We start from the raw sequence: 24678 nt of genomic DNA, 5'->3' as shown, positions 1-24678 counted from the left end.
CTTCCCCTGGGAAGATCCTTACTGTCCTCAACAGCTTTTGTTTGCTTTAAACACAGAACATGGGCCTAGAGGTTTATTCCTCGGCTGCTGCTGTAAGAGCAAAACTGAGCGTCCAGGTGAATGGCTCGGGGCGGCCACTTCTCTTTCTGCAATGTATTTTTGTCTATAAAATGAGCGAATCGATGTGATTATTTTTTCCTGAAAACCCTGGGTTTAATCTTATGAGATTCTACTCACAGTGGATTCTGGGATGTCCTAATCCCAACTGCTGTTTAACAGGTGTGGCCGGGCGCAGTGGCTCACGCCTTAATCCCAGCACTTTGGGAGGCCGAGGCAGGCAGATCACGAGGTCAGGAGATCGAGACCATCCTGGCTAACACGGTGAAACCCCGTCTCTACTAAAATACAAAAAATTAGCCAGGCGTGGTGGCGGGTGCCTGTAGTCCCAGCTACTCGGGAGGCTGAGGCAGGAGAATGGCGTGAACCTGGGAGGCAGAGCTTGCAGTGAGCTGAGATCGCGCCACTGCACCCAGCCTGGGCGACAGAGCGAGACTCCTTCTCAAAAAAAAATTCTGTAGCTTTCCTAGACTAAGAACTTTTTTTATAGCAAACACTATCACTTACAAGGAGCATTCCAACCCTCATGCTCCTTAATTGAGAGCTTTTTAGCAACATGCTAGCTTCATTTGGAACAATCTTGTGACTTGAACTGATTTTTTTGATCTTTTTCTCTACTCACCGGGAGAAAAACAATGCAACTGCCTATCACCTATGTCACCACTACAGGGAATTTTATTCTGTAACCTCAAGTCATCTAACTCTTCTACTGTTTCAAAGACACCAGCTGATCTTGAAGATGTAGTATTCATAAACTAGCTAGTCAGTTAAACTACCTTGTAACCATGTAGACATGCGGATACCTGAGCAAAACTCTTTTTAGTATAGTTCTGGCTACAGAACTGAGGTATTTAAAACGCATGCACACCCCTCTCCTCTTGCTGCCACTGGCTTCACTTTTTTTTTTTTTTTGAGACGGAGTCTTGCTCTGTCGCCCAGGCTGGGGTGCAGTGGCCGGATCTCAGCTCACTGCAAGCTCCGCCTCGCGGGTTCACGCCATTGTCCTGCCTCAGCCTCCCGAGTAGCTGGGACTACAAGCGCCCACCACCTCGCCCGGCTAGTTTTTTGTATTTTTTAGTAGAGACGGGGTTTCACCGTGTTAGCCAGGATGGTCTCGATCTCCTGACCTCGTGATCCACCCGTCTCGGCCTCCCAAAATGCTGGGATTACAGGCTTGAGCCACCGCGCCCAGCCTGGCTTCACGTTTTAAGTGAGGAAAACAATAGTGTGCCAGGAAGCCCCTGAGCTTACCTGCTGCCTACAGTCTCCCTCACGGTGGCTGCTAGTGATGCCCTGTCAGACTATGGGACGCTTGACACAAAGACATGATTCAACTCCAACTCTTCTAAGTTAGAATCGCAACCACATACAGTTAGATGTTGAAAAGGAAGCCAGCGACAGAGGAGGCCAGCAGCCTAACACTGCTGAAAATGACGAAGACCCAAAAGGACAGCCTGGTATTCATGAAAGATGCTTACAGAAGAAGAAATCACATTAACGTTTACCCACTACCATGGCCTCTTGCTGGGTTTGGCAGAAAAAGAAAAATAAAATAAAAAGAAGGAAAAAAGAAAAAAAAGTGCCCACTGTCTCAAAGAAAACTTTCAGTACAATTTTGAGACTCACTGTAGTAACCACTATTAAGAGTAAACGAGGAACAAGGAACAAGAAAGAAACGCTATTTTGCCTCTTGTCTACGAGATACTAGCACCGGAACCCTAAGAAAGGGCGTGGCGAAAAAACGCAGGGAGGCTGTATTGTGCTGAAACTTGCAAAAGTATCACTCTAGGAAGAACTGTCTACGGTTCTGTTTGCTTCGTATTGTCACATGGGGGATGGGAAATACCTCTTTGGTTAACATCGGCATCATACATGTAAAACAAAATCTTAATATACAATCCACACCCAACTTACAAGTCATTTAAAAGTGTTCTTAAGCGGCGAAAACTGACTTTAAATGGCTCTGATGTTTCTGAAGACTCTACTGTACCACTTCATCACAAAGGGGCGAGCCGGATCACTCACACTCTTCTAACCCTCGGCCTCTGTTGCAACACCCTGATCGCCCTATCAAGAAATTACAAACAAACAACTCTACTCTTTGGTTCAAATGTAAATGTCTCTCTTCACCAGCATCGCTAAGGAAGCCTTCCAGCCAGTGAGGACAAGACACGCTCATTTGAAAAGTTGGAGTCTTACGAGGGGTGCCTTGGGGTCCAGCCTCCCGCCCCGGGAACCGGCGTCACCGCAGCCCAGCCGGGTCCACGCCAGTCCCTCGAATCCCACCGCGGCCCGCGCCGCGCCCGGCCTCCCGCTCTGGCCCGGACGTCTGTCCCCTCACCCGGCCCCGACGGGACCCGAGCTGCGCCGCCCGCTCGGGGCTGGGCCCAGCCGCCTCCTTTCCTCCGCGCCTCGGCCTCCACGGCCTGGCTCCGCCGGCCGGCCACCGCCTTCCTCCTCCCGCGCTCGCCCCCCTACCCGCGCGGCTGAGACCGATCCCTCAGGAGCCGCGGGCGAAATCCCACCCAGCGCTGGCGACGAGCGCAGACACAGCAGCCGCCGCAGCCATCTTGGCACATCCGGCTCCGGTCTCCGCGGCCGCCGCGCCGCCGACGTGTCCGGCTTGCGACATCAGCGCGCGCCCCGCCCCTGGCCCCGCCCCTCGTCTCGTCGGCCCAGACGCGTCCTTATTAAACCTCTCACGGCCCATCCCTCGGCCCCGCCCCTCGCCGGCGTCCGTCCTCCCCGCCTCATTCCTCTGTCCCGCCCCTCTTGACCCCGCCCCTCGCCGGCGTCCTTTCTTCCCCGCCTCATTCCTTCGTCCCGCCCCCCGCCCGTCTTTCCCACGCCTGATCCTGTGGTTCCTGTCCCCCTTGGCCCCGCCCCTCTTCCGTCTTTCCTGGCTTCATTCTTTCGTCCCGCCCCCTTGGCCCCGCCCATCGTCCGCCTTTCTCCGCCTCATCCTGTCGTTCCCGCCCCTTTGGCCCCGCCCCTCGGCCGTCCTTCCCCGCCCGTGGCCCCGCCCCCCGCCGGCGTCGGTCCGCCGCCTCACCGCTTAGCCCCGCCCCTTGCCACCTGCCCGGCCGGGCGCGCCGGGGCCGCCCCCGGACGTCGCCCTGGTTACGCTGGCTTTCTCCCAGTCTTTTTTCGTTTTAAGATGTGAGAAGAGATGGGATTCTTCAATCAAGGCCACAAGGGGGAAATCAGTCTGCAGGACCGATGCCAGCAGGCTCACGCACCGAGAACGGCTACTCCGCCGAGCCGAGAAGCGCGGGGCCCTGACGCCGGCGCGCTGCTCGCATTCTTCCGTTGGGCTGGCAGGCTGGAGGGCAGGCGGCGGCGGTCGCGCATGCGCCCGGGTCGGCCGGGGTTGCGGGCCGCGGAGGGCCGACTGCGCCTGCGCGCTGGTTGCCTGGCTACGGCGCGGCCGCGGGCCGGGAGCGGCGCCGGAAGTTGGTCGTTGGCTACCGCCAGTCCCTGTCCAGCGTCCTGGGGTTTCCCCGACGCATCTTCTCTTGGCCCTTCGCTCTGCACAGAGGCCCGGGCAGGGAGGGACGGCCCGGCCACCGCGCGGAGCCGGGTCTCCGCCGACTCGCAAGGGGGACGCGCCGGCTTCTCGTCCCCGAGCTCCGCCCTGCGCTTTTGCTGCGCTGGGCCCTCCCAGACCCACCCTGGCCCTGGCCCCGGCCCCGCTGTCCTCCCGGGGAGAAACGGCCTTTTTGGTTCGTCCCCTCGGCCGCCAGCCCCACAGGGGCGTGGGGGTCCCAGCCCTGGCTGAGTGCACGTCGGTGGCGTGTGGGCCCGGGCGCTTGGGCGGCCAGAGGGACCCAGCGGCCGGGTGAGGCGGGTAGGCGCTCCTGCCCCTGCCGAGACCAGGCCAGGCAGCATCCACGCCCTCCTGCGGAAGATCACAGGGAACAGGTGGGCGCTATCATCTGTGCCCTGGTTTTCCGGAGGAGCCAAGGGAGGCTGAGCGGGTGAGGAAGAGGCCAGCCATGCCCGACCCACTCACCTGCACATCTGCCTGGCGAGGGCAGGGAAGAGCCGCGGCCTTCCTCTGCTGCTCCTTCCAGAGGGCAGGGGCCGTGGTGGGGGTGCCCGCCCGATGGCATCGCCGGAGGCTGAGCTCCCAGCAGCGGCTAAGGTCCTCCCTGGGTGGGAGCCACCCTTGTCCCCAGCTGGGGCAGAGGCTGGTGAAGGAGGGGGTGGTACCCGTGCCACGCCAGCAGAGCCCCAGGCGGTGCAGGGAGAGCTTCAGTCCGGCTGACGTGGCACTAGGGCCACTCTGCTCAGCTAACATTTGCCTTTCAGGAGTCAGATTCCTGACCTGTTTGAACAGCGTTAGGGAGCACGTGGTAAGGCCCAGCCCCAGCCCCGCTGCCCCCATCTGCTGCTTCCCGGTGGTGGAGACGCTCTGCACCCTCCGCGGAGGGAGGTATCATTGTTTGCCCTTCACAAAGAGGGGGATGCAGAGGTGGGTGCTGCCTCTCAGGCGTCAGCCTCACCCCTTCCGCTCACGAGTTCAAAGAACCCAAGAACCAGGAGCCCAGGGCTCGACCTTCTAGGGTCCTCCAAAACCCTGTGGTCCCACCCAGGTGGGCACTAAGCTATGGGAGAGACCATAGCTGCAGAAACCAATTCTGCCGTAGGCGTAAAATGCAAGGTCTCTCTGGACCCCAGGGCAGGGATGGTAGAAAGCAGCTTCTGTTGGCTCCTAGGGGTGTGAATCACATCACCTGCGGTGGGCCCGCTGCCCTTCTTCCCCCCGCCTCCCTAATCCTGAGTGATGGAGACAGCTAGCAGCAGTTTGTAGCCTGGTGTGGAGTGGAGGGTTCCTGCACCCTGCACCTGAGCCCATCCAGCCTCTGGGCCATAGGCTCTTTTGTAGAAGGTCCAGCCTGCCCCTGAGATGCTGTGTGCCCTTTTTCAACTTCCTTAGTCTCTGAGCATCAGGTGTTCATCTCTAAGATAGGGCAAGATAAGCACCTAAACGTTTCAGGGCTGAAACGGGGTTGCCAGGACGACAAGCATGGCAGGGGCGAATGGGGACATCAGGTGACTGGCTGCGAGCCAGCAGAGGCCTCCACCCAGTGCTGGGAGGTGTCCCGCCCGTGGTGGCCATCACTATTCCTGGTGGGGCTTTGTTGCCTTTGCCTGCAGCATCCACTGGTTTCTCCATTCTCCCAGTTTCTGCCCCTGCTCACACTTGGAGGCTGAACACAAACGTCACCACCTCCCTGAACCCTCCTAGGTGGGCTGGAATCAGCACCTGGTGCAAAGCTCTGTGGCCACTGCTGTACGGCGTGATGCAGAGCACACAGGACAGGCTCGTGTACATCCAGGCTGTGCCAGGAAACCCGCTGCCTTTGTGTCATCACAGTCTTGGGCACGGTGTGTCCTTGGTGCCTCCGCCAGGTCAGCTCCTCCCATTAGCTGTGCTGTCCGGCATGGGGGCCGCTGGTGCTTGCTGTGAGACCGAGCTACGCTCTAAGTGTAAACTACATGGTGGGTTGTGAAGGATGCAAATATCGAATCGATCATTTTTTATTGCACATTAAAATGAGAATATCTTGGATGTATCAGATTACATTAAAATACTATTAAATTTTATTTCACCTTTTTTTTTTGACATGGCTGCTAGGAAATGTAACACTCCATATGGGGCTGGTGTCATGTTTCCACTGGACAGTGCTGGTCTAGGAGGCAGGCACTCAGCGCCCCTAGCCTGTGCTTATAGCCTCCTATGATAGGGGGCCTGAAATGCCGGAGGCTGCCGAGTGGACCTGGCTGTTTGCTCACAACCGGCGGGCCAGTGGCGGTCCTCCAGGGAGCCCCCGGCAGAGCAGCGGTCTCAGTGAACGCAGGACAGCCCCTCGCCATGAGCCTCTGCCCCTCTTTCCTACCTGGTGTAAAATAGCAGTGGCAAGTATGTCTGGGTGCTTGTGGAGGTTTACTGGGCAGGCCTGCTCCCTGCTGGATGCTGTCCTCCGCTCCTGACACAGACCCTTAGTCCTGGACACTGAAGCTGGAGGCTTGGCCTGGAGAGAGGAAGAGGAAGTCTGTGAGACAGGTTGGCTGGGTGGTCCAGGCAAGAAAACATGAAGGCCTCCAAGGTGGAAAGAACTGACACGGAACACTTCCTGGAGGAGGAGGAGGGAATAGGGCTGGGAAGCCGGAATGGGGAGAGGAAGCAGATCTGGAGGCGGGGTCCTTAGAGTCTATTCTGTGGCATTTGTTCGTCAGACCCCTGCAGTAAAGGGGTCCCTGTCTGCATGCCACCAGGCTGGCCAGAGGGTGGGCCAGGCCTCCTCTTCTTACTCTCATGGAGGAGAGGAAGTCACCTCTGTGGGGGAAGGCCAGACCCCCCCAGGGCCACGGTGGGCAGCGTGGAGGGAGCCTCAGGCCCACTCGCGTCCATGTACAAGGCCTGCCAGGCACACAACATAGGGTCCGCAAACAGATGCCCACCACACTGCCACTGCCTTCCCGTGTTCTACTCACCTCTGAGCCCCACCCTAACCACACCGCTCATCCGGGGTGTGCAGCAAGACAGCACTGTCCACTGTCTAGGCCTTCCCAGGGCTGATGTGAGGCTGAAGGTGCAGCCTCGCCCTGGCAGATGTGCCCTTGCTCTGGGCTGCTGGTGACTGGGCCCCACAGAGCCTCCTCCCAGCAGAGACAAAGGCATCGCCTTTTGGGGCCCCACCTGGTTAGCAGAGCACAGGGAAGATGGCTCCAGTGATGGTCGGCTAACTAGCGTGTGTCCAGCTGTACTGCAAGCTTCCAGAAGCTGGAGACCCTCGGCCACCACCCAGGTGTTCAGCCTTGGACAAGCTACCTGGCCTCTCCGAGCCTCTGCCTCCTCCCCTGTAAAAGGAGGTGACAGCCTTGCCCTTTCCTGGCCTCTGCAAGGACTCCCTGGACCTGACCTCACAGGGTGGCAAGCCTGTCCTCCACACAAGGCCTCCCCCGAGGCACGGGGCATGTTGACGGCATTGCCAGGAACCTCGTTACTGCAGGAACGTCACGCTCCTCATCTCCAGCATCTTCAAGCATGTTGGGCACATAGCAGGAATCAGAGAACATTTTTCTGGAATCATTGAGCCAAGTACTTACCATGTAAGGTGCTAAAAAGCACTAGGGATGAAGCAGAAAGCTCAAGGCTGATGTCGATGTCACAGTAACCTGGGACTGCAGGCCACCAGGGCCACAGGAGGAACTGCTGGGTGTCCTTGAGCTGCAGCGGGGCCCTGGTAAGCCCACGAGTCCTCCATCCCCAAACCATGCACAGATGTCTGCTGAGCCCCTGCTGTACCCCAGGCACTGCTAGGAGCTGGGCTGTGGCCGTGAGACAGGCCCAGCCTCTGCCCGGGGGGAACATGGATGCTGGGTGGTCACAGATGTGCCCGTGAAGAGGGCACCGTGTGGCGCCTGCTGGGGACAGGCAGGAGGAGAAGGAACATTTCTAGCTGAAGTGAACAGTCCACATGAGGCTTCCGTGGGGCGAGGGGCCGGTGGGTGTGGGCTGGTGTGGACTCTGTAGGCCCTGCTAAGAGACTTGCAGTGATGTCTGTAAGTATGGGAAGCTTCCAGAGGGTTTTCAGCCAGGAGTGATGCAACCAGTTTGGGCCCCAAAGGCTCTCCAGGTTAGGGTTAGGGCTAGGGACTAGGGAGAGCCAGGGCCCAGGAGGCAGCCTTGGATGGCCTAGGAGAAAGAGGTGCTGAACCTGGGAGAGTCCCCGAGAACCCGGGAGAGTCCCCGAGGGCACAGCCCCAGCATGGCACAGGGTTCACACATGTCGGGCAGGAGAGAGTCCTGAGCATTGAGTGCTGATTTCAGTGACTGGCATGGATTTGGTGGCCTGGGGACTGTGGATAGGGAAGAGAAAAGGGCCAGGGTGGATCTGGGAAGAGCTCCAGTATTTGATGTCAGGCCGGTCATGGTGTTAACTCCTGGCAAAGTATCTGACGCCAGGCTGGCCATGGTGTTGACTCCTGGCAAAGTGACCCTACAACCCCATTCTCCCCTCTGAGCAGCCGTCTCCCTGTCAGAAAAGTCACCAGGCTGGATGGCATCAGCTCTGTGGGCCCTCCCGGTCCTCTGAGGGCAGGTGACTCCTTGTGGTTTGACATGGACTGGGAATCACATAGCCCCGGCTCACTGAATGGGTGAACTTGGCTAAGTCGCCTATCCTCTTCGAGCTCCAGCTCCTCACATGTAAAACAGGGTAATAACACTGTCGCCCAGGATGGCCCTGGGCGTGGGGTGAGGGCCGTTTGGAAAGCATGGCGCTCACCTGCCCTGTGGTCACTCGGGAGGATCTATGGGGCGCTGGCAGAGCACTGCCACCAGGGGGAAGCAGACAGCTGCCTCCAAGTCTGCCAAAGTAACAGTTGCACGCTGGCCAGGTGCGGTGGCTCCCACCTGTCATCTCAGCATTTTGGGAGGCCAAGATGGGAGGATCACTTGAACCTAGGCGTTTGAGACCAGCCTGGGCAACATAGCAAGATTCCATCTCCACAAAAAGAAAAAAAAGTAAAATTATACACTTTTTTTTTTTTTTTGATACTGAGTCTCACTCTATCCCCCAGTGCAGTGGTGCAATCTCAGCTCACTGCAACCTCCTCCTTCTGGATTCAAGCAATTCTCCTGCCTCAGCCTCCCAAGTAACTGAGATTCTAGGTGCCCACCGTGGCGTCCCCAGCTAATTTTTGTATTTTTAGTGGAGAGGGGGTTTCACCATGTTGGCCAGGCTGGTCTCGAACTCCTGACCTCAGGTGATCCTCCAGCCTCGGCCTCCTGAAGTGCTGGGATGACAGGTGTAAGCCACCACACCTGGCCATAGTTATAACTTTTCTAAGGTCCATTTTATTAAATGAAGAAATGCTAAACAGAACAACGAAGGCTGTGGTAGAATGTGCACGTTTGTGTGGACCCAGGGCATATTTTCACCAGAAAATCCCATGCAATAGAGTGGAAGATATACCAAAAGCCACAGCAAATATCATGCATGACGCCGCAGAAAATTATAACTCCTAATAAACACTGAGAGTGTGTCCTTTGCTGTGAGGTCCAGGGATGGGCCACAAGTTCAAGGTTATGTGAAGAACACCAGAAACCTGCCTCTGAGGCCCTGGGCACTTTGCAGTTCAGTCCTGCAACCTCCCTGAGCCTAGGCTTGTCCATCTTAAAATGTGGACGGTTAGGACACCTGCTGAAGGGGACACCAGGCTTAACTGTGCCAACGCAGCATGCAGGTGGAGAACAAAGAATGCGACTGAAAACCTCGTGACAATAACAAGAGCCGTTCCCTTTCTGAGCCCTCACCATGCGCCCAGCGTGCACCAGCAGCTCACCATGGCAGGCCCGGGGCCAGCACCCAGGTCCCCACTTGACCCCTGAGGACACTGAGGTGCAGCAACAGCCAGGACAGCAGCTGCCAGGTGGAAAGCAAAGACACAAAGCAGCCAGATTGGGAGTCACATCGGGGCAGGCGAGTGAGGCACCGCCCAGCCGCCTTCAAGATGCAGACTGAAGAATAGCCTTTCCCAAAGCATGCTTGCTCACTGACCCTGCGTCTTCAAAGCCTGAGTAACATGGGAGGCCCTGCAATGCCCCCTCTGACAGACCTCCACTGATGCCAGCACTTTCAATGCACCGGGACCAAGCTGGACCACACCGTTTAGGTTTCGTTTTGAAACACTTTTACTTTTGCAGACAAATACGTTGGCGTCCCACTGGGAGCTGCTGCTGGTGGATGCTCACCGTAGGAAGCAGCCGTGTGGCGCTCCCCCTTGTCTGCCTCTGCCCAGCGCTGCCCCCTGCAGCAGAGTTCCTCAGGTATGGTTCGTGGATTGGGTCCACGATGAGATAAGGAGCCATGCAGAATGAAATCAGCTCCGCCACTGAGCACGCAGTTGAGCCCCACAAACACCCTTTGCAAGTGAGACTTTCGGGATGAAGGCAGTACGGGCCTGTCGATCCCTGGAGCAGCCCGGAGGCTGCAGCACCGTGCTTCCCTCCTGGACGGGGGCTACGGCCCCGTGCTTCCCTCTTGGACGGGGGCTATGGCACCATGCTTCCCTCTTGGATGGAGGCAGCCCTGCCTGCCGGTGGCCTGATTTATGGGCCCTGATGCGACGGTGCCTCAGGGCTCTTGGGATCCTCCTTTGCTCTGGCCAGAGGGACGCGGCGCCACACTCGGGGTTCACGCCGGCAGTGGCATGGAGTGAGTCGCCAGGCTGAAGATACACTTGGTGATTTCCTGCACTGGGTGGAGCTGTCTGGAGCCCCCTTGGCATCCTGCTGAAGAGTCTGAATCTGCACATGAGCCTCCTGGAAATATTGAACATCTTTTAAAGCGTGGCAGGCCCAATCCAGGGTGCTGTGAGTGTACTGTCCACCCTGGGTTTCAAAGACATAGTACCAAAAACAAAAAAAAAAAGAATATAAAACATCTTATTCATGGCCGGTCATGGTGGTTCACGCCTGTAATCCCAGCACTTTGGGAGACCGAGGCAGGCAGGCCACAAGGTCAAGAGATCAAGACCAGCCTGGCCAACATGGTGAAACCCCATCTTTACTAAAAATACAAAAATTAGCTGGGCATGGTGGCGGGCGCCTATAATCCAAGCTACTTGGGAGGCTGAGGCAGGAGAATCACTTGCCCAGGGAGGCGGACGTTGCAGTGAGCCGAGATTATGCCACCGCACTCCAGCCTGAGCAACAAAGTGAGACTCCATCTCAAAAAACAAAAAACAAAAAACAAAACCTCATTCACTTTTTATATTGATTGTGTTGAAATAATATTTTTGATATATTGGATTAAGCTATAGTGTTAACATAAACTTTACCTGTTTCTTTTTACCTTTTTAATGTGGCTACTGAAATATTTAAAGTTGCATATATGGCCAGGGACAGTGGCCCACACCCGTAGTCCCAGCACTTTGGGAGGCCAAGGTGAGGAGAGGGCTGCGTGAGCTCAGGAGTTCGAGACCAACCTGGGCAACAAAGTGAGATCCCCGTCTCTGCAAAAAATAACAACAACAAAAAAATAGGTGGGTGAGGTGGTGTGCACCTGTAGTCCCAGCTGCTAGAAAGGCCAAGGTGGGAGGATCACCTGAGCCCAGGAGGTTGAGGCTGCAGTGAGCTATGATTGCACCACTGCACTCCAGCCTGGGTGACAGAGCAAGACCCTGTCTCAAAAACATTTTTTTAATTTAAAAAAGTAACATATTGAGGTGAGATTCACAGAACCTAAAACTAACCACCTTACAGTATACACGTTAGGCCAGGTGCAGTGGCTCACGCCTGTGGCCTTAGCACTTTAAGAGACTGAGGCGGGTGGATCACTTGAGAGCAGGAGTTTGAAACCAGCCTGGCCAACATGGTGAAACCCAATCTCTACTAAAAATACAAACAAATTAGCCAGGTGTGGTGATGGGCGCCTGTAATCCCAGTTACTTTGGAGGCTGAGGCAGGAGAATCACTTGAACACAGAGGCGGAGGTTGCAGTGAGCCAAGATTACGCCACCACACTCCAGCCCGGGTGACAGAGCGAGACTCCGTCTCGAAAAAAATAAAAAAAGTGTCCGCGTTATTGGCATTTAGTGCATTCGAAGGGCTGTACACGCACCACCTCTCCCTGGGTCTAGAACATTTGCATCACTCCAAAATAAACACCTGGGCCGTTTAGCAGCCACTCCCATTTCCTCCTCTCCCCCCCCCCCCCCCGCCCGGCTCTGGGAACCATCAATCTACAAAAGGGTACCCCATAGAAATGGAGTCATTGCACGTGCGGCCCTCTGCGGCTGGCACCTTTCACTGAGCGTGGCGCTTCCACGGCTTGTCTGCACGGTGGGTGTCAGTGCCTCCTTTTCTACGGTGGAACCATATTCCCTTGTGCGCATTCGTCAGGGTTCTTCCGGGAAACGGAGCCTGTAAGACGTGCCTCCGGAGAGATTACTGCAGGGAATTGGCCACGCGACCTTGAGGCCTGCAGGTCCCAGGGTCTGCAGATGCAGGCAGGAGGCCTGACGGCGTTGCGAGTCCGAAGGCCGGTGGGCTCCAGGCCCAGGAAGAGCCCACGTTTTCAGTCCAAGTCTGAAGGCAGGAAAAGACCAATGTCCAGTGCAAGCGGTCAGGTGGGAGGACCCCTCTCACTCGGCCTATTGTCCTCCCCAGGCCTCCGCGGACCGCACGGGGCCCACCCACACCAGGGAGGGCGGGCCCGCCTTACCCAGGCTGTGGATGCAAATGCGAACCTCATCCTGAACACCTCAGAGACACACTCTGTTTGGCGAAACGGCCTGGCCGAGCTGACACTAAGGTTCACCGTCACAGCAGACGATTTTGCTGACCCGTCGTTGGCAGTGGACACTCAGGCCATCTGGCTGTACCGAGTGCTGCCGGGAGAGTGAGTGGCCCCGTGCTTTTGTTTGAGTCCCTGTTTTCACTTCTTTTGGGCAGACCCCCAAGAGTGGAATTTCAAGGTGCTGCGAGTTTCATGGGCAGGACTCCGGCTGGGTCCACCCACTTTGAAGACAAGAGTCAGGGCACTCACTGCACGGTGGCCCCTCCTGGTCCTGGTGCCCAGCACTGGCTGGCAGACGCAGCCCCTAGGCATAGTGGAGGCCTCAGTTTCACATCCCTCGTTGGAGAGGTTGGGCCCAGGGCAGGCAGCACTTTGCAATCCAAAGAGGGACCTCAGACTCCCCACCGCTCTGGTTTGAAGTCACTGGCCTGCCCTGAAGGTCTGGGGCCGGGCAGAGGCCCAGGCAGTGGGGAGAGAAGGGGCCCACCGTTGTGCAGGGCTGGCAGCTCTACTCAGGGGCAGCACCCCAGGACCAGGCCGCCTCTGTCTAGCTCAGCCGGTCCCTTAAGATCATAGAACTTTCCAGACTCTGCCATGCCCCATGCTGCCCTGCTCAGAGGCTTCAACAGCTCCCTTTGCCCTCCTGTAGGGGCCAGAGTCCTCCCTGTGGTCTCCAGCCCACAGAGGGGTCATGCCACTGCCTCAAGGCCCTCCCTACGCAGCCCCCTGCCTGCTGCAGAGCTCCCTGAGGGGCTGTCCCCAGGATGGCTGGGTGGGACCTTCATCCCTCTGAGGCTGAGAGAAGAGACCCGAGCTGCCAGGAGGGCCAGGCTCACTCGTGGGTGTCCTGGGGCACGTGGGTGTCACCGCAGGCACGAGCCCCACCTCCCATAGGGCTGCAACCCCCTTGCTGCTGTGTGTCCATCTCCCTACAAAGGGCCTGGATCAGGCAGGCTGCAGACACCGTGGAGCCCTTGGAGGCAGCATGGTCCCTACATCCCCGTGGGTGCAGCCTCACCGTCACTCTCCCAGCAGAAGGGGCCCTCGACTCCCGGCTCCCTCAGAGAGTAGCAGCTCTCCCTCCCTCCCAGAAAGGGAGTCGAAGGCCAGAGCAGAGGGGAGTGGAAGCCGGATCGCCATCAGTATCATTTTTATTGCAAATCAGTTAACAAAAAAGATGAAAAAAATACATCATCTACAGTTCCGCATGTAGATCACTTTTTTAAAAGCTGTCTTTTTCTGTAAACTACACTCTATTTTATAAAACACAGTAAAAATCAACATTTTGAGATGCATCTGGTCATGCCCCCGGGGATGGCACCACGCGGCCCCCGTTGAGCCGGGGGAGGCTGCCCTGAGGAATGCAGGTGGCACGGCGGCGGAGGTGTCCCCAGCGCACGGGCAGCAGGCGGCACGGCGCGGAGTGTCCCCAGTGATGGGCGGCTGAGGCTCCCCGAGCTGAGCCGAGTCTGACGTCCCTCATCAGCATGACACACAACAGACTCATTCAATGAGATTTTTTAAACAAAATCCACCTTTAAAACCATATTTACAGACATTTTTTCTGCCATAGGCTATACTTGGTATCGCAAGAATCTGCTCCTCCCAAACTAGGAGGGGTGGCCCAAGGGCAGCCCCCGCCTCCCTCTAGCCCCTGCCCGACCGCGTGCCCCCTGCCAGGGCTGCGGGGACAGGACCAAAGGATGCAGCCCACGGCGTTCCATAGCTCGATGTGCCCGGCTCTGGCAAGTCTCCTACAAAACACGGGAGCCCACAGGGAGTCGGGTCCCGCGAGCCGGGCCCCAGGCTGTGTTGCTGGCGCGTCTTCCTCGGAGCCTGGGGGACGCCGTGCAGGTTGAGATGCTGGGGCCGCCACCAGGGTCAGCCCAGCCAGTGTCTTTCCCCAGAAATGGGTAGGATGCCTCCGTGTGTGACCCAGGCGAGTGCCACAGTCCACACATCTCATGTCTGACATGCACGATGCCTACATTTCAAGAATGGGCAGGGGGCCGGGGTGGTACTGGAGGGACCAAGAACTTGTTTAACCAACGAACAACTACGTAATACTGAACCTGAAACAAAGATTCATGATTGGTACCATGTGTGCACTCTTGGCATACACACTCCAAGAACACATTTTCACAAGCATGCTTGCAAAAAACCATTGAAAAACACATCGCAACATCTAACCCATATCCTTTTACTTCAGTTGCCTATTTCAGATGCAAATTAATCCATGCCAAAGGTGTGCCGGCTTTGCCTCCGTTTGCCTCTGGATGCAGCTTCTCCTAACACACAGGTGATGCTGGCGGAGTGGCCGGGCTGGCTTGCGGTTGGGTGGGCGGCGAGGAAAGGGTGCGGCCTGGGCGCCCCAGGAGCTTTTTGGACTATGCTCGTTCAACTTCCCTTCTCCAACATCACTTCTTTTTGGATTTTGAAAAAAGGAATCAATAAATAAATGGCATTTATAAATCATGAATCTTTGTTTATATTTTATAAACATAGAAGAATCTTTTCATCCTGGGTAGGAAAACCCTGGTTCTCAGAACTTGCTTGTTTTCTTGTAACAGATAAAAGTTTCTACCTGGAGCCAGATGAAACAGTACATATAAATAAAAAGGCAGTGTTTCGTGTAAAATAAAAGTACATAAATAAATACTAAAAAAAAAATTAAAATCCTTGTTCTTATTTTGTATAAAAACATGCGTTTTTAAAAAAAGGCTCCTTTGGTCGGCCCCGGCGTCCACAGATCGCGTACAGACGCCCGCAGGGCTTGGGAAAGGAAGCCGGGGTCCCGTGGGGCGCGCTGTTTACTTGAAGGCCTCCGGAATGCGGGCGATCTGGGACTGCATGCTGGTGGGCGGGCTGGAGACGCCCTCGGACCAGTCAGAGACGTTGGAATGTGGGGACGAGCTGGACCACTGGTCAGGGGACTCGGGGGACGGGGTGAGGAAGGGGTGCTCAGGCACCTGCAGTTGGTGGCTGGGGGTGTTGTCCACAGGCGAGGAGGAGTAGCTGTGCTGTGAGGGGGGCGTCAGGAACTGGGCCGCGGTCACGGGTGGGACCAGCGAGGACGGCAGCGACGTGGGCAGAGCGGGGCTCTCCTGGGGCAGAATGGTGTGCACTGCCAGGCTGCTGGTGCCCAGTGGCTGCACTTCTGCCTGGCTCGGCTCTCCGCCCAGGAAACTCCGGCCCAGGTGGCCGCTGGCTGCTGAGCTCACGCCAAGGTGCGGCTGTGGCGGTGGCGGTGGCGGCTGCAGGTTTGGCTGCTGCTGGATGTTTGGTGGCTGCAGGTTCTGCTGCTGCATCTGTAAGTTTTGCGGCTGCACCTGCTGGGTCTGCACCAGGTGAGGCTGGGTGGCTAGCCGGGTGCTGGGCAGGCCCTGGTAGCTCATCATCTGGGACAGGGCGCTGGCAGCAAGGCTACTGTGCAGCGGGCCCACCATGCCATGCTGCAGGGAGGGGGCCTGCGTGCTCAGGGGGCCTGGTGCCACGCTCCCCCGCAGAGGGTTGTATTGGTTCGGCACCATGCCGCTCTGCAGCCGGGACAGCCACTCGCACTGACCATTCAAACTGGTGGACCCGCCCACGGTGAAATTCATGGCTCCTCCGCTGCTGCAGCCCAGGACGGTGCTGGTGCCGGAGGCCACGGGCAGGTGGGAGAGACGCGGGGGGCCGGCCTCAAAGGCCAGCCGGCCGCCCCCACCCAGTGCCGCCATCTCTGGCTTGGCCGCCACGTTCAGATGCCCGATGCCCAGGTGGGTGTCGGGCATACCGGGCAGGTGGTTGAGGGGCACGGACGGAGACTGCTGGAACGGAGAGGGCAGCAGTGGCGGCGAGGCCACGTCCGACAGGTAGCCGTGGGGCGACTCCAGGGAGTCCACGGGTGAGAGCATGCCGGAGCTGTCCAGCAGGCAGCCCTTGCCGTCCTGGGACTTCTTCCTCCGCGCCTTGAGGTCCTTGGCCTCCTTGCTCCCACAGGCCAGGCCTTTGCTGCTGGGCTTACGGACCTTCTTACCCTGCACGCCGGGCTTGAGGCTGCCCAGGTAGCCGTTGGGTGAGCAGAGCGGGGGTGACAGGGTGGGCGTGCCCCCCAGCGGGGCTCCGTGCAGCTGTGGGCTGCGCACCAGGTTGTACTCGTCCAGTAGCCTCACGATGTCGTGGTGCATGCGCTCCTGTGCGATGTCACGTGGCAGGCGATCCATATGGTCCGTGATGTCCCGGTTGGCAAAGTGGTCCAGCAGCACCTTGGCGGTCTCATAGCTGCCCTCCCGGGCGGCCAGAAACAGGGGTGTCTCCTCCTGGGGGACGAGGGTGGGGGCTGGTGAGGGGGGCCAGGCCTGACGTGCGGACCCTCCCCAAGGCTCCATCACCAGAGGGAGCAGCAGTACGATCTCCTCCATGGGGTGCGGGGAGGCAGGCTGCTCCTCAGGACCCCGCCCCAGCATCCTGCAACCAGCTAGCCTGATTCCTGTTAAATGTTAAGACTTCTGAAACCCACCCAGAGGGAAGGTCTGTGCAGTCCTCTATCCCAGATCGGCAAGGCTCCACCTCTACGCGGGGGTCACAGACTCCACTGAAAATCTAACCAACTGCAGGCCCTCTTCCCTGCCCCCAACAAGGCACAAAAGGACATTTCTGGAGCAGTTCAGAGGCACCGGTGAGGGCACCAGAGAGGGAGCTCGTCATACAGTCGGCCACCAAGCCACACTGGTGGCCACCAAGCTCCTTCCCGGCGTCTCCTCTGTGTGGTGGACACATCGCAGGTCTGGGTGAGGCTGCTGTGTAGGAGTGGGAAGGGGCTTCCCAAGCCTCGATGCCCTCTGGGGCCCAGTCTCTGTGGGGCCATGCCACCACAAACTGGGGAGCGCCTGGGCCAACATGCCCTGGTGCCCAGGCCCGCTGTGTGCCCTCACCCAGGAGGGACGCCTTAGCCTGACATGCCAAGGGGGTGGCAGGAGTTGGGGGCGGGGGCGGGGGTTCGAGCAGCAGGGAGGTGGGGGTGTCTGCACCTGTGCCCTGAGCACTCAGGGGAACCCGACAGCGTTGAAGTCAGCAGCTCACCCAGGAGCTGCAGCGCCAGGATGAGCGCTGGGGGCAGCTCCCCTTGGATAAAGAGCTGCTCGCATTCACACCAAGAGGCCACGCCCTGCGCCACACATGTTCTGGCTCAATCTGCACCACCTGGGCCACCACATTCCCATCCCCACCCCCACCTGGTGACAGCTGGGGACAGAAGGCGAGGTCCAGGTGACAGTGACAGAGCAGCAGCGGCAGCAGCATTCCCCACGCCAGGCTGTGGGCCCCACCATGACTGCCGCCCAGGAGGGTAGGGCCGGGTCTGTGGGGTGAGCCGCCGTGTCCCGACAGCTGGACCTGTGCTTGGGAAGGCTCCGTAAACCGAGGCTGAAGGAGAGGAGGAGCACTAACGAGGTGCCCAGCACCGTGCGGGTGGAGCCTGCATGCGGGCCCAGGGACCCTTGAGACCCGGTGGGTAAGGCCCTTGCGTCCCTGCGCCCCGCGGGTTCGGCCCTCACTTCTCTGTGGATTCAGCCCCGCATCTCCCGTCGCGTCCCGGCCTCGTGCTCACCTTGTTGTTCTGCATGTCTTTATTGGCCCCGTTCTTCAGGAGCACGACCGCGGCATCCACATTGTTCACAGCAGCGGCCCAGTGCAGGGCGGACTTGCCTGTGTGAAAGAGGCAGACGGGGCTGGAGGCCAGCTGGAGGCAGCCCGGCCCCACCCGTCCCTACGGCAGCCCCGCCCCACGACAGCGCAGCCCTGCCCCTGTGGGCTCACCCAGGTCATCCACAGCATTGACATCGGCGTGAGAGTTGATGAGGTCCTCCAGCATGCCCTCCACAGCCAGGCGGGCAGCCAGGATCAGCGGCGTCGTGCCGTCGTGCATGCGGGCATCCAGGTCCGTGGCTCGGTTCCGGATCAGGATCTGGGCAATGGGGAGAGGCTCAGGTGGGTGCTGGGCAGAAGTGCATTGATGCCTCCTGCCCAGAACGAATGCCTGGACGGGAGGCCCCACTGCCTTCCGGACACAGAGACCCTCCTGAGATCTGCACGGCCGGGCAAGATGAAATACCACGGGGCTGCCCCGAAGAGGGGCCGGGATGGGGGTAGGGGCTGTGCTGCCCACACATAGGCCCCTTGGTGACAGTGGGGTCCATCGTGACCACGTGTGACCTCATTTAATCCTCACAGTGGTCCTAGCTGCCATGACCACCTACAAAACAGAGAGGTCAAGCCCTTGCCCCCAACAGGGGTCACAGCTGGTACTCGGGAAGCTGGGCTCACAACCCTACAGCCGTCGCAGAACCGCTGAGCTACAGTGTCCAGCTCTGCCCGGAGAGCGGTAGTAGGCAGCCCTTGTAATGCAGCCTGGCCTTGGCCTCTGGCAGGAGGGATGGCCCCTGCTCCCTGGCGGGTGCAAAAGGCAGGGGCCAAGTGCCATGCAGCACTGGCCTGATTCCTGCAAAGCACCTGGGAACTTCCACATCTGTGCAAAGAAGGCGGCTGAGAGAAGCACACAGCAAACCCACACGGGGCTCCCTTCGATGCTCCTTCCGCTCACCTACATTTATTTCTGCAGGATGATGACGTGTCACCTGAGCTAAAAAATCATGAAACGAGAAGCTCTGTGGTAACTCTCCTGGGCTGTGCCCATCTGAACCTGCTCTAGGGCCGCCTGGAGCCTGGGGACTCACAGCAGGGGTGACTGCAAAGGCAGCCCCTGCCAGGGACATTCCCCGGAGACCCAGGCATCCAAATCCCTAAATCCATTTCTTGCCACGAGCTCACCGGCAAGCTGAGCCCTAGGTCTGCAGGCACCAAGCGGCAGCCTCTAAACCCTTCTTCTCACTGCCACAGGCTACGCCGGCAGCCAGGGTTGGGGGAGGGGTGGGGCCGCGAGGGGCTGCAGCGGTGGGACCTGGACCTTGAGCAAGGCCCACAACCCTGATGGAGCCTGTCTTGCGGGGGGTGGGCAGGCGCTGCCTCACTCAGCAGGTCCCCCAGGCCTCCTGCCAGACCCGCCTCTACCTGGCTCCCCTGGATAACACAGATGCGCCTGACCCCGCCCCCTCCTGTCGCACCTCGCTGACTGCAAAGGTCCTGGGTGGAGGCACCAGCTGTCCCGGACTCAGCTGTGCTCGGGGTCAGGCTCCCATGGCTACGTAAGCCTGGCCACTGTCCCGGACCACCCGGTGCCCTGAGGAGGGCAGGTGGGCACACAGGCAGCTGCTGCCTACCTGGAAGACACCTTGTGCGTCAGCAGACACAGCTGCGTGCAGCGGGGTGCGGCCCATGTTGTCCTGGATGTTGGCGTCTGCGCTGGCCTCCAGCAGGCGCTTGGCGGCATCAGAGCGTGAGTAGCGGGCAGCCAGGTGCAAGGCGGTCTCGCCCGTGCGGTCGGTCTGGTTGTGCAGGCTGGCGCCCTGGTAGATGAAGTCGGAGATGACGGCTGGCGCGTCCTCCTCCTCCTCGCTGTTGCCCGTCTCCAGGCCGCCCCCACTGCAGGAGGCGATCATGAGGGGGGTGAAGCCGTCTGCAGGGGCAGAGACGGGTGCTCAGTCTGGAGGGCTGGTCCCCAGCTGCAGCCCAGGGGGAGGGGGGCAGTAGCCCCGAGCTCAATGGGCCACAGTGTAGATGCACCACACAGCCACCAAGGGGCAGCTGAAGTCCGCCTGGGCTGCTCAGTGGACAGAGCTGAGTCCAGCAGTCAACTCCTGACGGGCAACTGCTTCCTGACCTGCCCAAGACCAGGCACCCAAAATCCACCCAGGAAAAAGATGACGCCAGAAACATGCAGTTAGAAAATCAACGCTTTGGCTGGGTGTGGTGGCTCATGGGCGCAGTGGCTCACGCTATAGCTGCAGCACTGTGGGAGGCTGAGGCAGGCGGATCCCCTGAGATCAGGAGTTCGAGACCAGCCTGGCCAACGTGGTGAAACCCCGTCTCTACTAAAAATACAAAAAGTAGCTGGGCGTGGTGGTGGGTGCCTGTAATCCCAGCTACTTGGGAGGCTAAGGCAGGAGAATTGCTTGAACCCAAGAGGTGGAGGCTGCGGGGAGCTGAGATCGTGCCACTGCACTCTAGCCTGGGTGACAGAGCAAGACTCTGTCTCAAAAAAAGAAAAAAAAAAAAAAGAAAATCTACGCTTTCCATATCTCAAGAAGGAGGTTTCAGAAGAGAGTAATTTACAGGGACATAGTGACCATGTGGCATCGCCCCAGGAAAGGGTTGATGGAAGAACAGGAGGACTCCAGGACCCCCCATCCACTCTGAACGGGAAATACCCCAAGGATGAAACCTCTCACCCCCAACTCTAAGTTTCCAGAGTATCAACCGTACCCCAGCCTCGAGGCTTAGGGGAGAGAGGCAGGTGGGCCACGGAGCTAGGGAAGCCCTGGCTGCTGGCACCCTTACCAGGCCCGCGGACATTGACGTCCATGCAGTCGGCGTCAACCTCACCCTGGGGCGGCGTGGGGGCCATGGCAGACATGCGCAGGTCAGCGGCATCCAGGTGCTGCTGAGTCCACTGCCGGTGGTCTGTCTGGTCGTCCAGGTCAGGCAGAACCACGGGCTCCTCGAACTACGTAGGAGGAGTGAGCAGAGGTGTGTCAGGGCAGCCTGGTGGCAGGTGCCCAGGAGCCCGGAAGCCCGGGAGCCTTGCGACTTACCCGGAACTTCTTGGTCTCCAGGTCCTCGTCCCCCCACTCATTCTGGTTGTCGTCCATGAGGGCACCATCTGAGGCATTCTTCAGGGGCCTGGGGGTGAGGGTTCGAGAAGTGAGGCTGAGCAAGCTCCCTAGGAAGGCCCCAGAGGCCCCTAGCCCAGGCCTGGCGTGGGAAGTGGGCCCTGCATTGGGAGGGGCAGACCCCCTGTGAGGATGCTCGGCCAGGTCCCACCTCCCCCCGGGGCCCCAGAAGCAGGGGCAGCGTCCGCTCACTTGAGGCCCACAGAGTCCTCGCCGAGGGGCTCCCGCCGCTTCTTCTTGCTGGCCTCAGACACCTTGAAGCCCTCAGGGAACCAGAGTTGGCCATGCTGCCGCCGGCGCTTGCGGGACAGCAGCACCCCGCAGCCCACGAAGAACAGGAGCACAAAGGCGGCCGCCGCCACGTACATGAAGTGCAGCTGCGCCGGCGGGGGCGGCTCCACGGTCTCACCTGCGGGCACAGGGGCCAGGGGCAGGCGCTGGGACATCAGGCGGCGGCTACGCAGCAGGCTGGTGGCCGGGGGGCAGCGGACTGGCTCCGCGGCCAGGCGCCTCCTCACCCACTCTCCTCCATCCCGCCCCCCAAAATAAGGTCATTTTCTACGCGATTAATCAGAATTGCAAACTATCGCTAAATTCTCTCCTGCACCAGCCGACTCTATCTGGAGACGGCTTTTACTTTTTTCTCCTTTAAGGGAGGAGGATTAGTCAACTTCAAATCGCTGCACTTGCATTGAGCTGTTAAGACAAAGGATTTAGAGGGATTTTCAAGATACAAACTTCAACACTTCACATGACACCGATCAATTCTTCTCTCTCTCTTTTTTTTTTCTTTAAAAAAAGCCGTAATGATTTTGAAATAATACCCAACAAAGAAAATTCAGGGGGAAGGGGTGGGGAGAGAAGCAGGCACCCATTTTCCCGTGACTGGACTCGTTCCCGGGTGGCTCCACCAGCAGCTGTCACCGCCACAGGTGGGGAGGGAGTGCCATTCAGAAAATTCCAGAAAAGCCCTACCCCAACTCGGATGGTGACGCGCACACCCGTGGGTGGCAACTGGCACAACCAACCAGCGTGTCTGGGGCACAAGGGGATGGCATCTCCTGGAGGTAGAGCCTGTTCCCGGCGATGCTGGGCTGGGGAACAGAGAAGGAGCCACACTCACTCTGCACGGCCTCGATCTTGTAGGGGATGTTGAGGCTGCCCAGCGAGGCGAGCGCCCCCAGGAAGGCGGCCACGTCGGTGGCACTCTGGAAGCACTGCGAGGAGGCCTGCACACACTGCCGGTTGTCAATCTCCAGGTAGACGATGGAGCTGGGGGGATAACCAGACAGGGGCTGGGGCCCGAGGCTTCCTCCTCCCCCACCCACCAGCCGAGGACGCTGCCCCAGGGGTACCGCGGCCCATGACGCCACAGTCAGGACGTGGCGAGGCAGCCTGGGGCGGCGGGAAGCCAGGTCTGATCTGACAGCAGCTACCCTGCAGGGGACTGGTGCCCTGCAGCCCCCAGACTCCGGCCAGTACTGATCACGGCTCATCCCAGATAACTGCCAATGCGCTCTCCCTGGCCTGTCCTGCCACCCTCTCTGGCTGCTGCTGGTGCCACAAACACATTTCCTCATATCGGGACAGAGAACGTGCCAGGAGCCCAGTTCTGCCCTAGGAGTCATCCCCAGGTCCCGTGGGAAGCGCAGGTGTGCGGTGGGGGTGGGCGCAGTTGTGCGGTGGGGGTGGGCTGTGTGGTGATGCTGGCTGGGGGTGAGCTCTGCTCCCTGCTGGGACTCCTGCTCCCCAGGGATGGGTTCCCATGATCAGGATCCCAACCAGCCTGTGAGATGATGCTTCTGACTTCCAGGGCTGTTCCAAGCCAGCAGAACTGACGGGCAAACCCACCAGGGTCAGGCACACCAAGGGCACAAGCAATCTGGCTCCTGGGTCCAGCTGCCCCAGATCGAGTAGGCATGGGCAGGAGCCTCGTGGGGTGCCCCCTGTACTCAGGCTGCCCCTGCCTGTGTTCTCCCACCATGGACCACCCCTCCCCCCACCAGCTCCTCCTCCATCTGCAAGGCCCAGCAATGCCCCCTCCCAGGACCTCCACCTGCCTCCTCTCCAGCCTAAGCCAGGCAGATGCCATGACCAAATGGCATTCTTGTCTGGGGGTGGGTCTGTTCAGCCCTGTGGGAGCGCCTGGAGAGCTGAGTTTTTTGTTTTTTATTTCTTTTAATACGACGGAGTCTCGCTCTGTCGCCCAGGCTTGGAGTGCAGTGGTGCCATCTCGGCTCACTGCAAGCTCTGCCTCCTGGGTTCCCGCCATTCTCCTGCCTCAGCCTCCCGAGTAGCTGGGACTACAGTTGCCTGCCACCATGCCCAGCTAATTTTTTAATTTTTAGTAGAGACGGGGTTTCACTGTGTTAGCCAAGATGGTCTTGATCTCCTGACCTCATGATCCGCCCACCTTGGCCTCCCAAAGTGCTGGGATTACAGGCGTGAGCCACCGCGCCCGGCCAATACATTAAAAAAAAAAAAAAAAAAAAAAAACAGAGACAAGGTCTCCCTATGTTGCCCAGGCTGGTCTCGAACTCTTAGGCTCAAGGGCTCCTCCTGCCTCAGCATCCCAAAGTGCTGGGATTACAGGCATGACCCTCCTCAGCTGGCAGAGGGCTGAGTTTTAATCAGGGCCGTACCCAGTGCCTAGGGCACAGCTCAATCTCAAAATCACCTACTGGGCACAGGAGCGCCGCCTGCCCAGGGGAAGGGTGTGGCTCTGGGGTCAGGGCCCTGAGCTGGAATGCTGCCTCTGCTCCTTGCCTGTGCAGGCCCTGAGGTCCCAGGTCCTCTCGGAACCTCCGTCTCTTTTACCCTAAAGTGGGGAGAGTACTGCTTGCCGCGGCGCCGGCTGTGAGGGGCAGGGACGCCGTGGGGAAGGGCCCAGGAGAGGTGCCGAGATTGAGCGCGGGCGCCGGGTCTCACTCACCCGCGGACGTCCATGGGGTCCAGTTCCCTCCGCCGCCGCCCACCGCCGCCGCCACCAGGGAGCAGCGAGGCCTTCACCTGGCCCAGCAAGGCCTCGGGGGCGGCCCAGCCCTCGGCGGCACGCTTGATGGGGTGCTTGCGCAGCTCCTCCTCGCGGCCGTAGTACGGGAAGATCATCTGCTGGCCGTGCGCGTCGCGCTTGAAGACCACGTTGGTGTGCAGCACCCGGCTGAGCTCCCGCAGGAACTGGAAGGAGCTGTTGCGCAGCTGCTCCGGGGGCATCAGCACCACCACCACCAGCGTGCCCGCCGCCAGCCTCTCCGGCACATGCTCCGCGCAGTCCAGCCCGTCCCACTCGCACTCCGCGCTGTTGCAGCCCTGGTCGCAGTGCCCGTCGCTGAAGTGGTCCTTGCAGTACTGGTCGTACAGGGGGCTGTGGGGAGTGGGACACGCTCAGGCCACCTTCCTCGCGGGCCTCGCACTCGCTGGCCGGCCGCGGGGGACATCCCTGCACCCCCTGAGCAGAGTCTTAGGAACTGCGTGCTGGC

At 59.1% G+C, this 24678-nt stretch overlaps 3 protein-coding genes across 4 annotated transcripts in view; 1 reads left to right on the top strand and 2 right to left on the bottom strand.

Moving 5' to 3' along the window:
- SEC16A (SEC16 homolog A, endoplasmic reticulum export factor) overlaps positions 1–2713 on the bottom strand; it is a 44576-nt gene extending 41863 nt beyond the window's left edge. For both annotated transcript variants that reach the window (XM_025359591.1, XM_025359593.1), the window contains exon 1: positions 2459–2713. The gene's annotated coding sequence lies outside the window, so the exon portion shown is untranslated. The remainder of the gene's footprint in view (positions 1–2458) is intronic.
- Positions 2714–3894: 1181 nt separating this feature from the next.
- Positions 3895–5040, top strand: C15H9orf163 (chromosome 15 C9orf163 homolog). Its single transcript, XM_025360319.1, has one exon. It carries the CDS (start codon positions 4113–4115, stop codon positions 4680–4682), a length of 570 nt encoding a protein of 189 aa, XP_025216104.1. The 5' UTR covers positions 3895–4112; the 3' UTR covers positions 4683–5040.
- A 9850-nt stretch (positions 5041–14890) lies between these two features.
- NOTCH1 (notch 1) overlaps positions 14891–24678 on the bottom strand; it is a 50116-nt gene continuing 40328 nt past the window's right edge. The window contains exons 26-34 of the mRNA XM_025359297.1: positions 24132–24563; positions 22323–22471; positions 21392–21608; positions 21122–21209; positions 20868–21033; positions 19691–19986; positions 18231–18378; positions 18022–18119; positions 14891–16732 (exon numbers count right to left, since the gene is read on the bottom strand). Coding sequence (XP_025215082.1) covers positions 15242–16732; positions 18022–18119; positions 18231–18378; positions 19691–19986; positions 20868–21033; positions 21122–21209; positions 21392–21608; positions 22323–22471; positions 24132–24563 — 3085 coding nt within the window. The 3' untranslated portion in view covers positions 14891–15241. The remainder of the gene's footprint in view (positions 16733–18021; positions 18120–18230; positions 18379–19690; positions 19987–20867; positions 21034–21121; positions 21210–21391; positions 21609–22322; positions 22472–24131; positions 24564–24678) is intronic.

Source organism: Theropithecus gelada, chromosome 15 (assembly GCF_003255815.1).
Source record: "Theropithecus gelada isolate Dixy chromosome 15, Tgel_1.0, whole genome shotgun sequence".
Classification (NCBI taxonomy): domain Eukaryota; kingdom Metazoa; phylum Chordata; class Mammalia; order Primates; family Cercopithecidae; genus Theropithecus; species Theropithecus gelada.
This window is presented reverse-complemented; position numbering and strand designations above follow the sequence as displayed.